This window comes from Camelus bactrianus, chromosome 18, assembly GCF_048773025.1.
Source record: "Camelus bactrianus isolate YW-2024 breed Bactrian camel chromosome 18, ASM4877302v1, whole genome shotgun sequence".
Classification (NCBI taxonomy): domain Eukaryota; kingdom Metazoa; phylum Chordata; class Mammalia; order Artiodactyla; family Camelidae; genus Camelus; species Camelus bactrianus.
In genome coordinates, this window is record NC_133556.1 from 35450707 (window position 1) to 35467268 (window position 16562).

Consider the following 16562-nt stretch of genomic DNA (forward strand, 5'->3'; position numbering starts at 1 on the left):
GCGAAGGAACATCACCATCTCACTAGTAATTATTTTCTGTTTATACGCAGAGTATCCGATATATTTTTTTCCCCCAGACGGGAGCGATTGGGGGAAGAGGTGAGGAAGTTCATCTCAGTTTGGGTCAGCAGGAATGTGGGGATGGATGGTGAGGTCTGGAGGCACAGAAGTAAGCTCCCAGGGAATTCAAGAAAGCCTGACCTACTAAAAGAGTAAAGCGCGAGCCACGCCCACCTCCTGCAACCCCCAGGTGCCCCGTCGCCAACCCCACGGGCCAGGCGGGCCGCCTGGTCTCGCTTCCAACCCTTGCAGTCCTCGCCAGGGGTCTGTGTTAAGGTGAGAGTGAGATACGGAAGCAGGACTGCAGCAGCGACTGTTGCCTTGGTAGGGAAGGATTCACTCAGGGAGAGGTAGGCTGCCTTGCAGATTCGGGTTAATTCCTCTGCTAAAATCTCCCTGGAGCCTTGGCTTTGCAAACCAGCGCTTCCGGGAATCTTCCTCGTTGTTTCGGGTAGGGTTGGGGGTGGAGAGGCGGGAGGAGGGATGAGGGTATGGGGTGTGGAACTAACCTCTGGGCATCTGTGGGAGAAGGTGATGCTAGCTTCAGGCCGGCAAGGACTCAACTTCCTGGTCCTGCCCCCTTGCAGCTCTATTTATTCCAGCCCAGCAGGCTGCAGCCACCTTCTGCAGGTACCAGGAAAGGATTGCTTGGAGGTGAAATCTAGGGGTACCCAGTCCTGGGGTAACAGAGCCTCAATGCAGGCTCTGCTTGCATACATTTTGGGAATTCCAGAATGGAATGGAAATGCTGAAGAGAAAGGATGGTTGATTTTTACTGGTTAACTCCTAGGTATGGTTTTCAACCTTGGCAAATATTTAGGATCACCTGGAATGCTTTTCTAAAAATCCTGTTGTCCGGGGCCCCACCCTAGACGGTTCACATCAGAATCTCTAGGGGTAGGGCCTGAACATCCACTCTTTCTTAAAGCTCTCCTCCAGGTTTTACAGTGTTCAGCCAATCACTGTCCAGGAAAAGGAAGTAACATTTGCTGAGTGCAGTTCCGAGTGCCAGGCACTATACTAGGGGTGTGTACGTGTGCATGTGCATGCGTGTGTGTGTGTGTGTGTGTGTGTGTAAACCTCTCAGTCTGCGCAGCTATGAGACTGGTGCTATTTTAAAGCACCCCCCTCACATAGGTGCAAATCATGGTTGAGGTTGGGTAGCTTGCTCAAGGTCACATGGAAAAATTGTACAATCCCTAATCCCCTGGTTTCAGCTATGTCTGGGACACACAGTATTCTGTTTCAATGAGTGTCAGAATTTGAGAAGCTTCCTAAAATGCACATTCTTGAGTTTGGTCCGGAGAGATTCTGCATCCACCAGTCTGGGCCTCAGAAATTTGCATTTAACCACCTCCCTGAATGGCTCATGTGAAGTGATCCACACTTGGAGAAATACTGGTCTTGATTTGGGAATATTTTACAGGGTTGAGGATGGATGAATTAAACCAGTGTGACTCTTATTTACATTCTGTTGCTGGTTTGCCCCGAGTGTGTAGCCTTTATGTGTATTTCTGTGGTGCTGGGGGCTGCCCCGAGAATTCACCAAAGGCATCATGCGCTGCTCATGCAGTTAATCATTTCAAGTCCCAGACACAGCGGTGTGCTCCTTAGCTTTTGCCTGTATGTGCTATGGGATGTTTGGGTGGGTCCAGCACACCAAGCTTGGCATCAGAGAGCCGATGCTGTGGCTTCCAGGTAAAATTAACCTGCTGGCTGCAGTCTGTTTATTTTGCCTCGGGCTGCTAAGGTCACTGGGATGGGGGATTTATTCTTAACCTCATCTAAAAGGACCTTCTCCTCAAAGACTTACAGCACGTGCTGCTCCCACGTCAAACACTAACTGTTCCTGGTGCCCAGTGTGCTTGAGTTTGGTGATGTCAATTTCCAGGCTCAGAGCCCTGGGCACATCACCGTCTTCTTTCTGGGCTGATTAGGACTGAAAAAGGGGAGAGATGGCAATTCCAGGAGGGCGTGCGGGCCTCGTCTGTGGTGTTGGGAAAACTGGACAGATGCTCATCGAGCCCCTGTAACAGCAGTCACCTTCAACCACTGTTTATTAGAAGAAGTGACCGCAAATGGTGGTCAGTTATGGGTAACAAATGGTGCAGACACGTTTTTTATTTGGTCTGCAAGGTTATTCTATTCACGTATTCTTATTTTTAATTTTTCCTCAATTTTTAAAATTGTGGAACATTTAAAACAGTTAGAAAACTTGAAAGAAGAATAAACGCAAACTCCAGTATATCCTTCATCTAGAGCTGGGCTTCTTACCCGCGGCACCCTAGACACGGGGGGGGGCTGGATAATCCTTTGCTGCGGGAGGCCATCCTGTGCGTTGCAGGATGTTTGGCAGTATCCCGGGTGCCAGTACTAGGTGCCAGTAGCACCGACCCCACACTCCAGTCGGGACAGTTAAATAGGTCCTCAGATGTTGCCCAAAGGCAGAGGCAGAATCACTCCGAGTTGAGAACTACTAATTTAGATAGAACAATTATTAGTGTTTTGTCATGTTGGCTTTATGGCTATCTCTCTTTCCATATATTCTTTCTATCCTTCCTTCTGTTTTTTTTTTTTCCCTTCCTCCCTCTCTCCACCCTCCTCTCCTTTTTTCTCTTTTTCACCTGAGGCATTTGAAAATGAGTTGCAGATGGGACATTTTATCCTACACACTTCAGTGTGGGGCTCCTTAGAACAAGGGCATTCTCACACATAACACAATTCCAGTATCACACCCAAGAAAGAACAAAAATCCCTTAAGATCATCAAATGTCCAGTCATATTACAGTTTTCCCAATCATACAGCAGAAATGTCTTTCAGAGCTTGGTTTTTCAAACTGGGATCCAGTCAAGGCTCACTGCATTTGGCTGTGAAATCTCTTTAGTCTCTATTATGTACAGTGTTTTAAAACCAACTTAGAACCGATTGCCAACATTTAAAAACTGGGAGATTCCACACAGAAATCCAGATTTCGGATTTCCCTTGAGAAAGCGATAGGTCAGGTAACACTGGACCTGCATTTTCAAATGGCAGCTGTTTGGTTACTGCTGAGCGGGACTGCTCCTCTCTGCTTCCTCTCAGTTGCCACCCATTCCCCTCCCTCCATTCACTCAGTTCGGTCACCTGCAGTCCCCAGAGAGGACAGTCAGCCTGATCTTAACAGAAATGGGCTCAAGTCAGATGGCTCCAGATTCAGTCCCAGCTCAGCCACGTAATAGCTGTGTGATTTTTGGGAAAGTTACTTCACTCCTCTGAGTTTCAGGTTCTCGTCTATATGATGAGGGTCCCTATGTCATAAGCTTGTGTGAGGATTCACTGAGACTGGACGTTAGAACGCTCTTAGCGCCATATGGTCCTACCGTATGGTCACTGCTCAGTGACTGTTACTCTTTGTCGTTATCCTTATTATTGGAATTTTCTACCCCTTATCTACTGAAGGGGGGTGATGTTATAGCCTGGAACGCTGTCCAGCCCTTGCTCTGCTACATCTCTTTAGCTATGTGACATTGGCCAATTCTCGTCACCTCTCTGGGCTTGCCTTTAGCAGGAGAGGTGGCAGGTTCTGAACAGGAGAGATGTTGGATCCAGGTATGACTACATTAGATGCATGACAAAGTTTTGGCCTGGGAGACATTGAAGAACACCTGCTGGTTTTGCTATTTTGCCATAAGCTTGTATGTAAATTCTCATTTAACTTCGTGTCCCTCCCCAGTGAGGTCAGCCTTGTGACAATCTGCCTTTCACAGAGGCACAGATTGCTTTCTAAGAGGATGCACAAGGCCCTGGTGAGCGGAGGAGCTGGACTTGAAGGCCGGACAGTCTGAAGCCGTAGGACGAGTCCTTGACAATTAGGCTACACTGCCTTGGAGCACAAACACGGAGGACCTCAGTCTTCTCAGATTACAAAAGGTGCTCGATGCCCTGCAAATAACAGTGCATGCATCAGGGCCAGTCAGTTCAAGGCGCCAGAGCCACTGTCAGACAAGACTAGGAAGATTTTCTGCATCTACCCCTGACCGGGCCAGCCCTCTTGGTGGAGGCATTGGTGAGAAATGACCTTGGGGGCAGGAATGAATGTTTGAAGCTTTCTACACTTGAAGCCATTAGGGAACACGTGCTGTTGTTTTGCCCACCTTCAAACAGAATCAGGAATCCGAGCGGCAAATTACAGAGCACCTTGCCCTGTGTATTTTTCAAACATGCTTCACAAAGAGCTAGAGTCACCTGCAAAGAAATGGCACCAAGTGATAAATGTCCCTCCTTCCCTTGCCTTTTCTCCCTTATTCCAACTTTCCTCCCCTCTCTCCTTCTTCCTACACATTTGTGATTATCCTGAGCCTTCCACCTACTCCGCAGGCTGGAGAAGCCCAGGTATGCATATACCGATGGCCACGAGAAAGTCTCTATAAATTACTTTTCTTTGAAGAATATGTTTGCTTCTCTTTGGGCACTGCATCCTTACATTTTAAAAATTAACTTTTATTGAAGTATAATTTGTACAATAAAATGCACACACATTATGTAGACTGATGAGCTTTGACAAATGTCTGCATCCTTCTGACCACTACTCCAGAAAGTTACCTCATGCCCATGACCCTTAGATTCTTGTAACATAACTGATGCTTCTGGTGCAAGAAGCAATTCTCAGGAACCTTACTCAAATGTTTAAAAGCCCAGAACATAGTTTAGGCTTTGGAAGCCCTTTGAAGCAGGATGCTGGGACTCTGAGCTCTGTTCGGAAATGTTGGGGTCTTTTATGTGCTCACTGTAATTGGAAAGAAAACGGATGCAGCCTTTTCTTTCCTTTTTTTTTTTAAACTTTTTTTATTGAGTTATAGTCATTTTACAATGCTGTGTCAAATTCCAGTGTAGAGCACAATTTTTCAGTTATACATGGACATACACATATTCATTGTCACATTTTTTTTCGCTGTGAGCTACCACAAGATCTTGTATATATTTCCCTGTGCAATACAGTATGACCTTGTTTATCTGTTCTGCATATGCCTGTCAGTATCTACAAATTTTGAACTCCCAGTCTGTCCCTTCCCAGCCCCTACCCCCTTGGCAACCACAAGTTTGTATTCTATGTCTATCAGCCTTTTCTTTTTGTTCTTAAATGTGTCAGGCTTGTTGCTGCCTTGGAGTTATTGTGTTGGCTTGCCTCAAATTCTCTGGCTGGGCCCTCCTCTATATGCAAGTCTCCACTCAATGTCACCTTCTCTGAGAAGCTGTCCCTGACCACCCAGGCTTCCTTCCCAGTACCCCCCCCCCCACCCTCTCCAGGCCATCACTCAGTGTCATTTGCTTCATTTCACATTACAGTCTGAAATTAACTCACTAATGTACTGGTTTACTAGTTTATTATCTGTCTCCTTCCATTACCATTCACAGTAAGGAGAGTGGGGATGCCAACCGTCTCTTCCCTGTTGTCACCTGAGTGCCCTGAACAGTACCTGTCACGTAGGAGTTCTGGTTTTTGGCATCCCGGTTTACATGACATCAGGTAGCTCCTCATCTGATCATTCCTTTGCTCATTCATATATTCACTCAGTAGGTATTTACTGAGGACCTACAGTGTGCCCAGCACTGTGCCGAGAGCTCTGAGGACACAGTGAATATGCAGGCACAGAGCTCACAGTCAGATGGCGGGAGGCAGGTAACACACAGGCCAGCCTACGAGTGAACTGACACTGAGTTGAACAGTGTGAAATTGCCAATATTCCAACATCTTTGACCTCACAAATGGCAATGTTTCAACATAATTTTTTGGAACTAGGTTAAGGGATATCAAGGAAAAGTGTAGTTTCTTCAATAAGGTGCCCGTATTAGTCAGGATTCTCCAGAGAAACAACTTATAGGAGAGACTTATTGTGTAGAATTGCCTAACCTGTCTAGCCTGCTAATGGAGGCTGGCGGGTCCAAAATCTGCAGAGTCAATGTCCCAGTTTGAATCTGAAAGCCAGTAGGTTGCTGTAGAATCATGAAGAACTGACGTCCCAGTGCAAAGGCCATTAGGCAGGAAAATTCTCTCATTCTTAGGGGAGGGTCAGCCTTTTGTTTTGCTTCTATTCAGGCCTTCAACTGATAGGATGAGGCCCACCCAAATGATGGAGGGCAATCTGCTTTCCTCAGTCTATCAAGCTAAATGTTAATCTCATCCAAAAATCTCATGCCCTTTCAGTTGCATCTAGAAGACTGTTTGACCAAATCATTGGGCAGCCTGTGGCACCCAGAAAATTTACCATCATAGTCCCTTTAGGATCTTGATCTTCAGAGTGTGGCCTGGGGACCAACAGCATCTTCATCAGTTGGGGCTTTGAGCAGAATCTCCGGCCCTGCCTCAGACGTCTTGAATCAGAATCTGCATTTTAACAAGAACCTGAGGTAATCTGAATGCACATTCAAGTTTGAGAAGCACCCAAAGTATGTGCCACAAATAAAGACCAGCTTGGGCATTTGTTTGGCTTATTGTACCTAGTCGGCTTTTCCACTGTCTAATTCACTGATTTTTCAAAACATGTCCCTATTTGGGACATAGTTTTTAGTAGCCAACCCAATATATGCACGTTTGTTTTACTGGTAAGTGTATGCACATATCAGTGAACGATAATCAGGTACCATTGTAAAGGCCAGAAAGTTTTTCTCAAAGCCTAATTTTATTCTTTATTGAAGTGTAGTTGATTTACAGTGTTAGTTTCAGGTGTACAGCAAAGCAATTCAGTTACACATATACATACCTACATGTATTTTCTTTTCAGATTCTTTAAAGCACAGGGATTTTGAACCCAAGCTGAAGGTGAAGTAAATATTTACAATTTGTTAATGGTGATGATTTCGTGCAGTGGTGAGCTCATATCGTAAAGCCTAACATGTGGTGAGGATGAAACTCATCTTTCATAATTAAATCCATATTTTGAATATTCTTCACAAGAGTTTTGATTATTTTTGGCTGACTTCATTTTGATCTGAATAGACCATCATTGGTTTAACTTTGTGAGATGCTGTCAAAGAGAAAGGGGAGAGTCAAGTCTGTCTTTTCCCTGTGCTTGCTTCATCAGTATTACCTCCAGGCTGTGGTTTTGTTATGAGGGGTGGTCTATTTTTAAGCTGCATGTCTGTGTAGTGATGGTTAGTTTAATAAAACTAGATAATTTACCTGCATGTCCCCTTTCGGGGTGCACATAGCTACAACACCACAGATACACCCTAATGATGGTGCTGCTGCCAGTCACCCTCCTTGGTCCAGGGTTCTCAGTTCTTACCAGCTGACTTGGGTGTTCCGAGTGAAGCCACCAATATCAATTCACATATTAAATCAGTTTCTCATTTTTAATGACTAAAGGCCATATATAGAAGTTCTCGTATTTCCTTCCCTATGCCAGATGATTTTAGGCAGTCCCTGAGTGAGTGACCCACACCTTGAAGACTCCTTGTCCAGGATGTGGAGGTCTCTAAGAATCTCCGTCTCCACCACATGCTCTGGGAAGGGCTGCCTTGGGAAAAAGTATCCATGGCTTTTGTGTAAATTTCATGAATTTTCACACTCAGAGGAAGCCCAGGGAATCTGCCAATGGCAAGTTCATGGATAGCCATCCTGATTACTTACTTCCCTATCCTCTTGAATATCTGAATATTTTGAAATTTGGAGAAGACTTCTTAGAGAATCTGATGAAAGCCATGGCTTCTTGTTTGGGAAAAGTGCACCAACAAAATTACCATTCAATTCCAGAGGGGTTCAGAGATCCCTTGAAACTCATATAAAGAACCTGTTTAGAAGTGAAAAAAGGAAGTGAAAGTGAAAAGAAGAACATATATTCTTTTTCAGGTTCTCTTCCATTATAGGTTGCTACAAAATATTGAATGTAGTTCCCTGTGCTGTACAGTAAATCCTTGTTGTTTATCTGTTTTATAGATAGTAGTGTGTATCTGTTAATACCATACTTCTAATTTATCCCTCCCCATCTTTTACCTTTGGTAACCCTTAAGTTTATTTTCTACATCTGTCAGTCTGTTTCTGTTTTGTAAATAAGTTGATTTGTATTATTTTTTTAGATTCCACATATAAGTGATGTCATATGACATTTGTCTTTGTCAGACTTTACTTAGTATGATAATCTCTAGGTCCATCCATGTTGCTGCAAATGGCAATGTTTCACTTTTTTATGGCTGAGTAATATACTGTTGTGTGTACACACACACACACACACACACACACTCATACAACATCTTCTTTATCCATTCTTGTTGATGACACTTATTTTTATCCTCTCCCCTAGAATGTAAGCTCCATGAAGACGATGACCTTGTCCAGCTTGCACACTGCTACATCCTTGAATAGTGCCTGGCACATAGTAAGCAGTAAATATTTGTTAAGTGAATGAGTGAATGAATGAAGGGAGCTGTGATTCTCTTAGCAACTCAGTCTTTCCTCTGATTCATGGGGGCTCTTGCTGTGTTGACCTGTGTCTCACATCTGACACTTCTTACTGGCTGTGGTTCTTGGCCCATCGCCCCAGTGTCCCATGAGCAACCATCCCCCCAAGCTTGGGGCCTCTCTTACCCTAATACAGACTCACAGGGACAGCCTGTGAAAACACAGATGTCTGGGCCCCACCCCTGGCGATCCTGAGTCAGTAGGTCTGGGTGGATCTGAAAGTTTTGCATTTTCACAAGTTCCCAGATGATGCTGTTGCTGCTGGTTGGCCGACAGCTTTGAGAATCACTGCTGCAGAGGAGTATAAATCTCAGCAGACAGCCTGGGCCCACAGAGTTCACAGGTCGGATGTGTGGGCCTCACCTGCCTTCTCTGCCTCCCTTGATGTGGACTCAGAGGGTTCCAGTCTGTTGAAAACATCGAGATATACCCTAAAACATGGCAGTATCAACTTGTGGCTACATACCCTGGAGAGACTCTCCCTGGTCCTGGAGGGGGCCTGTATGAGGATGTTGACTCTTGTGCTGTTTACAGAGGCAGGGAGCTGGTGACCGTCTAGGTGCCCAGACTCAGGGAAACGTACGAACAAGCAGGACTGATGTTCTGCTGGTTCACAGTGAAACGTCCATTCTGACTGGTTATCCAGTTGTGACATCCATTCTGATTGGTTAGTCCCTCTACCATCCTACTTGCTGTATACTGAGACAGTCAACCCTGTAGGTAAATGAAATGACGGGGGTTGCGTGTGTTGGAATACTAGAGAGCACTTGTGAGCGAGTAAAAGACACACACATATCCAATAATACCTGCAGTAGCACACAGTTGGCCCTTAAACAACACTGTTGTGAGTTGTGTGGGTCCACTTATACAGGTTATTTTTTTCCCCAATAGTAAATACTGCAGTACCGCATGATCTGTGATTGGTTGAATCCACAGATGCAGAACCAGGGATGTGGAGGAACCGAGTGTGAGGAAGAACTGAGTGTAAGGAGGGCCGACTGTAAGTTACAGGTGGATTTTTGACTGTACCCCTAGCCCCTGCATCATTCAAGGGCTGACTGTATGTCTTTTGAGGATATTTATCTAAATATCTAAATAAACACATGGAAGATAGATAAAGAGAAGAAAACACGTTAGTGAGGTCTGATCGTAGGTGCATTTCTGTGTGACAGTTATCTCTGCTCTGTTGTGTGTGCAAACACCAAGTGTCCTTCCTAAGTTGATATTTAATGGCGAAGGTCACTGTTATGGGTTGAACTGTGTCCCCCCCGCCCCTCAAAAGATATGTTGAAGTCCTCACCCGCCCTCGTCCTCAGAGTATGACCTGATTTGGAAATAAGATGGTTCTAGGCGTAGTTAGTTAAAGATGAGGTCATACTGGAGAAGGATGGGGCCCTAATCCAGTATGTCTGGTGTGTGCCCTTATAAGAAGACGTCCCTGTAAAGACAGAGACACAGGGAGAATGCTCTGTGAAGATGGAGGCAGAGACCTGAGCCATGCAGCTGCAAAGCAGTGCATACCAGAGTATTCCAGCAAGCCACCCAAAGTGGGGAAGAGGCAAGGAAGGCTTCCCCTAGAGTTTCAGAGGCAGCATGGCCCTGCTAACATCTTGATTTTGGACTTCTAGCCTCCAGACCTGTGAGACAACACATTCCTGTTGTTTGAAGCCACCTAGTTTGTGGTACTTCGTAACAGCAACCCTAGGAAGCTGACACAGTCACTTAACACTGCCCCCCCTTTTTTCCTTACTTGTAAAAATAATAGGGATAGGAATATTGACCCTTAGGTGAGCGTCTAGGGGATTAAATACGATGATAAACGGAAAGGGCTCAAAATGCAGCTGGTGTCCCAGGTTCTAGGCCTCCCCTCCCCCTACTACTGATTAAAGGGGCACCAGCATGGGATGTGACAGATCCTCCAGAGCTACAGGAAACCCAGTGCACACAGTGTGCAGGGCTGTGACTACAAACTCTGGATCAAATCCCTGTGCTACATTTTATTTGCTGTATGACCTTGAGCAGGTTAATTCACCTCTCTGAGCCTGTGTTTACTCATCTGCAAAGAAGGAGTAATAATCCTCATAAGGCGTTTGTATGCTGCTTAGTTGAATTAAGGCATGTAATGTGACTAGTGTAGTGCCTGGCTTATGGTAAGTACTCCATAAATATTAGTTATGGTTATGAATCATGGATCATTGCTGTACATATTGGTATCTAGAGTAGTTATAGGTGGGGACTAAACTTGTGGGGTATAGACACATTACATGTATTTATTATTTAATCCTTTCAACAGCTATAAAGCAGGTAACACTGCTATGACACAGCTATTGTGAGAGGCATGTGAACAGTTCTTCATGAAGCCCTTATGTAATCTCTAACGGCAGTGATCCTACTGACTGACTTCTGTCTTTTTCCTCCCTTTGCCTCTAAGAAGAATGGCAGTTCCAAGGGGACTGTTCTTTTGTTCATAAGCCCCGTGCCCAGAGCACAGTGGTGCCAGTCATTGTTTTGAATGAAGAGATTTAAATTCTCTCTTCTTCCAGGGCCCTTGCAGATGTCATGAGGCCACAGGGCCACTGCAACACTGACCACATGGAGAGAGACCTCAACATCGTGGTCCACGTACAGCATTATGAGAACATGGACACCAGAACCCCCATAAATAATCTTCGTAAGTACAGCTGTGTGATCCATTTCCAGTCTCGCGTAGTGACCCCTGCGGTGGTCACACCTCCAGATTTCACAGTGTGTGTCTGGGCTCCTCAGGAGCGTCTCTTTTTTCTCTCTCCTGGATCAAACTGTGCATGGCATCATCACAGATCACTTGATTTGTTTCTCTGGTAAAGAGTGATCCACTTGGTTGGTTTCTCATTGTTGATTCTTCTGTTAACTAATAGACCACTTGGGTGGTTCATCTTGGTTGGTCTGTTAACAAATGGCTCTCTTGGTTGCCTCATCATGGTTTGGTACTTAGTTAACTAATGGATTACTTGGTTGACTCATCTTAGGTAGTTAATCTGTTAGCCAATAACTTATTTTGTTGGTTCATCTTGATTGGGTTGTCTGTTAACCAATGGTTCATTTGCTTATCTAGCTGCCATCTGAGGTAGACCAGTTGTGACTTTTGGTTGCATGCTGCTTTCAGATGCTGATTCAGAAGAATTAGATTTATTTTTCATAAAACTAGAGTCTGATAAACATAATCCACAGACTGTGTGTGTGTGTGCTTTTGTGTGTGATGTGTTGAGTTGTGGTTCTGTTGATTTGGGGTATGTATGTGTGATTCAATAGTACAAATTCTGTTCCCTTGTTCTGCCAAAAAAAAAAAAAAAAAGCTGCATTTACTATGGTGTTTCAATAGGTATCCTTTAGCTGAGTGGTCATACTTGGGAATCTTAATATGGTTTCAAAGATTTTCCTTTCAAAGATCTGTATGTACAACATACATTATGGAGCTCATGGCCTGACTCCTGGGAGTGGGGGAAATATAGGGTCACTTCGTTTTTGACAAAAGTGTACTACTATGGTTATTCCTAGCAATTATGTTCTCAAGTAACCCTCACATTAAAGTAATGTGGAGGGCTTGGTTTAAAATAACAAAAGCCAGATGATTTAAAGGATGCATTTAGTTGTGACTGGAGGGTCTTAAACAGAGAAGCAGTTCTGGCATTGCACATTTTGTAGTCTGAGTTGCCTTTGCTAAAACTCCACCAGGAGTTGCACTGGTGTTTTATTTGCTGAATTATAGTTTTGGGCTGTTTGGTTGCAGATTTTCATGCTGAATGGGTAGAGGAATAAGCCTGTGGAATTTGACAGAAGTGATGGGAATTCTCAGATTCTGCATGGTGATGATCATTTATGGCCTTGGAAATGTTGCAGTGTGTTTGCAAAGTCAGTGTTTACACGGTTCGAAAATGGGCTTCTAAGTAGAATGTCTTAGGTTTAATTATATTAAATAATTTGACACTATTTCTGAACTGGATCATAAAAATGATATGAGAAATAACCACATTTTAGAGCAAAATATACCAGCAACTGGAAATGTTATGGCCAAATCTCCCAGCCCTGAAAGATACGTAAGTGGTGCCCTCTTGATATGACACTTGCTGCATCCACTTCTGGCCTTGTTGGAAATGAGCACGTTCTCTTACAGAGTGAACTGGGAAATGAATTGAATCTAGCTTATGACATAACCCTATACGTTGGGGGCCCAAACATCGTAACTAAGCGAACGTGACCACGGAGTAGAGGAAGTGAAAATGGTGTTGAGTCCCTGGCTATAAAACGCGGCTGTTCAGAGTTTCTCATTTGAAGTTTCAATCTTCAGAATGATTTCGAATCAGCACTCAAATGGAATAACAAACTCATCGAAGTCACCCAAGTTTCACCATTCCACCAGGCGAAAGGTCGGGAGACATGAATGAACCTTGCTTTAGTAAGGGATTTCTGTTTAAAGTCCTACTGAAAATAAATTACTGTTCAGAGATGGGTGTCTAGACACTGATCAGTGCAGTCGTCCCTTGTGACAGGCTCCCTTGGTTTATTTATGAGTCTTGCTTTTTCAGTCTATATTTGTGTTTCAGTAATCAATGATCTTTTATACCAAGAAAAAAAAATGTGTTGTCTTGTAATATTCTACTGGGTGAAATTACACCAGAGCATTCCTGGTAAACTACAGGAGAGAATTCCAGGTGTCATGTCACAAACATTGCATTCTCATAAGAATTACCACAGACGTTAATTTCATATAACCCTGCTCCTTTGGTCCGATTCTTATTTCCTAGTGTTTTTTGGGAATATCTGAAAAATAAGAAGCATATAACTTTTCCACAGATTTACTTTAATATGTTTAATTTATATAACAAATTAACTCCGTAGTTGATAGTGATAATGTTCCCTTGTAATGACTTGTGTGTCCTCTAATGAGTTACAGGAGCTATTTATATACTGTAGACACATGGGAAAAATTTGCATGTTCGGAAGAAAGAATGATTTGGGGAGTTCATCGAGAACATAGGGCTAGATGACTGAGATTTATCAGTTATTAAGGGTTCAAGAAGCCAAGCAGCCACCAGACCTCACCCTGACCAATGAAGAACTAGGAGAGAAGGAATCCAGTCTGATAAATAGAAAGTAGGACCAGTTCTTGGTGCCAGAATTGGAATACACCTATTGAATATAAAACCCTTTCCTGGACATTAGGGGAGCTCAAAGACTTAGCAATACAAAAAAATGGAAAGAAAGATGCATCTGTTTGTGATATAACCAGAAGGGGTCCATCACACCGTTTTTATGACGTTCTTCACTAAACATTCGAGTTGACTGGAAATTCAATTGTCCCAACTTAAATGCTGTTTTCATCTCTGTTCAGTGACCCACCTGACATTGCTTTAAAAGAATAACCATCCCCATCTATTTCTCTCTCCTCCTCTCGATACTAATGCCAGATCATTTTCTGATCTTTCCCTTATGCTTTGTTCAAATGATAAGAGAATCAAAAGTCAGTGTAGAAGTCTGGATATGTGGAAGGAGAAGGACTCGGGTGAAGAAAAATAGAGAGGAGAAAAGCTTCAATATGGGGAAATTTTTTTTTTTTCCAGCCTTTCTTTATCAGTTTCCTATGGTGGGTTTTTCCTGTGATATGCATACCTTGCCTTTTTATCTGAAGCTGGATTTTTTTCTTCGGTGGATGCTGTTCATGGTCTTTCCAGGCATTCAGGGATATTGCCTAAAAATAGTTAGTCTGATAATCAAAAGGGCTTCGACCCCTTTGATGAACAGGATGTGGATTCAGATGAGATAGTGATTTTCTGCGAACGCTCCTCGGCTTCTGTACATTAAAATTTGCTTTTGAAGGCGCATTTTGTCTTCCAGTGCTGTGAACATACTCTGTCTCCCCGACCCCAGCCTCCCTGCCTACCAGTGACACCCCCACCCCTGTGAGAGTCAGGCTTCCCTTAGTGTTAAGAATGGGAGATGTGAGCAAATGGCTGTGAGAATAAGATACAAACTGCATCAACGTTTCTCAGCTTGCTTGTACTAAAACACATTCTTTTTGGAAATAAAATTTTAATTTGGAAATAATTTTGTATTTACGAAAAGGTTGCAGAGATAATACACAGAGCTCTGTAGACTCCTCGCCCATTTTCCCCTAACGTTAACATCTTGCATTACTCTGGTACACCTGTCAAAATAAAGAAATCAACATTAATACATTATTTTACATTATAGGTATTGTTGGGATTTCACTAGTTTCTTCACTGACGTCCCTTTTCTGTTCCAGGATCTAATCCAGGATAGGACATTATAGTTAGTACAGCCAACTTGATAGTAGAAGTTTGGTGGTGCAATATTGTTTAATGATGTGGTAGAGGCTGGAAACAACACTAAATAAGTCAGTGGCAATTTCAAAGCCTTTATTGCCGGCATATAAAAAGTGTCTCCCAGTGTCTATGAAAACACCCACATTAAATTAGTCACCTGATCAGTGCTGTCCTTTCTGCACTCTCACCTGTAATCATGGGACAAAGTATCCTCATGCTCCGTATAAACACACGACCTTGCTTTGGAGTTGGGTTGATGTCACACTATTTATTTCATGACATAACCTGAGCAAGTGAGAACTTATACCCAAATTGAGGAGAAATGCTGACTTTGATGTTTCAGGACACAGAATCCATCAGAAAGACCAGGTTCCTACTCCAGCCTCACTCCACTCCTTCCTCCCCCAGGACCATTCCTAAGTGGATTTACAAGGAATCAGATGAAGAGCAAATCCATGGTTTAGTTTCTGAAGAGGTTGTACAGCTCATATCTAGGGCCCAGTGGATTTCCATTCATTTATCCATATTTACCAAGGCACCTGGGATGTCCCATACTCGGCTTTTGGAGATATTGGAAGGAATATTCCCGGTTAATTTTTAAAAATTGGGAGTAATTTCATAAACAGGGCAGGTAAAAAGGTAAATATGTATGTGGGATCTAAAAAAAAAAGACACAAATGAACTTACTTACAAAACTGAAAAACACTCACAGACAGAAAATAAATATGGTTACCAAAGGGGAAAGAAAGGGGAGGGATAAATTAGGAGTTTGAGATTAGCTGGCACAAGCTACTATACATAAAATAGATAAACAACAAGGTCCTATTGTATAAGACAGGGAACTATATTTAATACCTTGTAATAGTCTACAATGAAAAAGAATATGAAAAGGAGTGTATACATATATATATGTGTATAACTGAATCACTATGCTGTACACCAGAAATTAGGACAGCATTGTAAACCAGCCATTCTTCAATAAAAAAGGTAAATATAGATGTGAGAGAAATATGTAAGATAGTGTAACAGTAACAGTAACAGGAACCTGAACAGACAACATTCTAAACCCCTAACACATTGAACCCTAGGTTGTTACTGTTATTTTCCACCACCATAAGGATGGATAAACTAAAGTCAGAAAGCTTAAGTGGCTTGTCTGAAATTCGTAAAGGTACTCAGTGATGAGGCTGGGATTTAAATGGGACCAGTCAGATCCCAAGGTCTGTGTTTTTAACCGCTATACTGCATTATCTCTTCTCCTGGTACAGGTGTTTGCCAAATGGGGAAGAAAGGATATAGTAAGTGAACCAAAGATCAGTTGGCACCCCAGGAAAGAGCTGGTTCCAAAATACACTCCAATGTTGTGTCTTGTGATCTGCCCTCCCTCAGGAGGGATAATAACTAATATTTGTTGAGCTCTTGCTATGTGCCAGGCATTGTGCTAAATGCTTTGAATATATTAGCTCATTTCATGTAGAAAATAACCGTCAAACAGCCTAACTCAGTCCTGCCTCAGGGCCTTTGCATATGCTCTGGTTTCTGCTGCTCCCAGACCTCTTCTATCTCACATATTACCCCTATTGCCTTCTCATTAGATAGGGCTTCCTTGTTCACCTCTGGCCTTCACTGTTCCCCATTTCCCCATGATTCTCTTTGTAACTTTTGCGTCTCTGAAGTTGTCTTACTCTTATTTTATTTATGCCTCTTTCACTACAATGTAAACTCCATGAGAGCAAATGCT

At 43.2% G+C, this 16562-nt stretch overlaps 1 protein-coding gene across 1 annotated transcript in view; it reads left to right on the forward strand.

Moving 5' to 3' along the window:
• SHISA9 (shisa family member 9) overlaps nucleotides 1-16562 on the forward strand; it is a 266046-nt gene that overhangs the window by 1845 nt on the left and 247639 nt on the right. The window contains exon 2 of the mRNA XM_074345433.1: nucleotides 11042-11169. Within this exon, the coding sequence (XP_074201534.1) occupies nucleotides 11042-11169 (128 nt within the window). The remainder of the gene's footprint in view (nucleotides 1-11041; nucleotides 11170-16562) is intronic.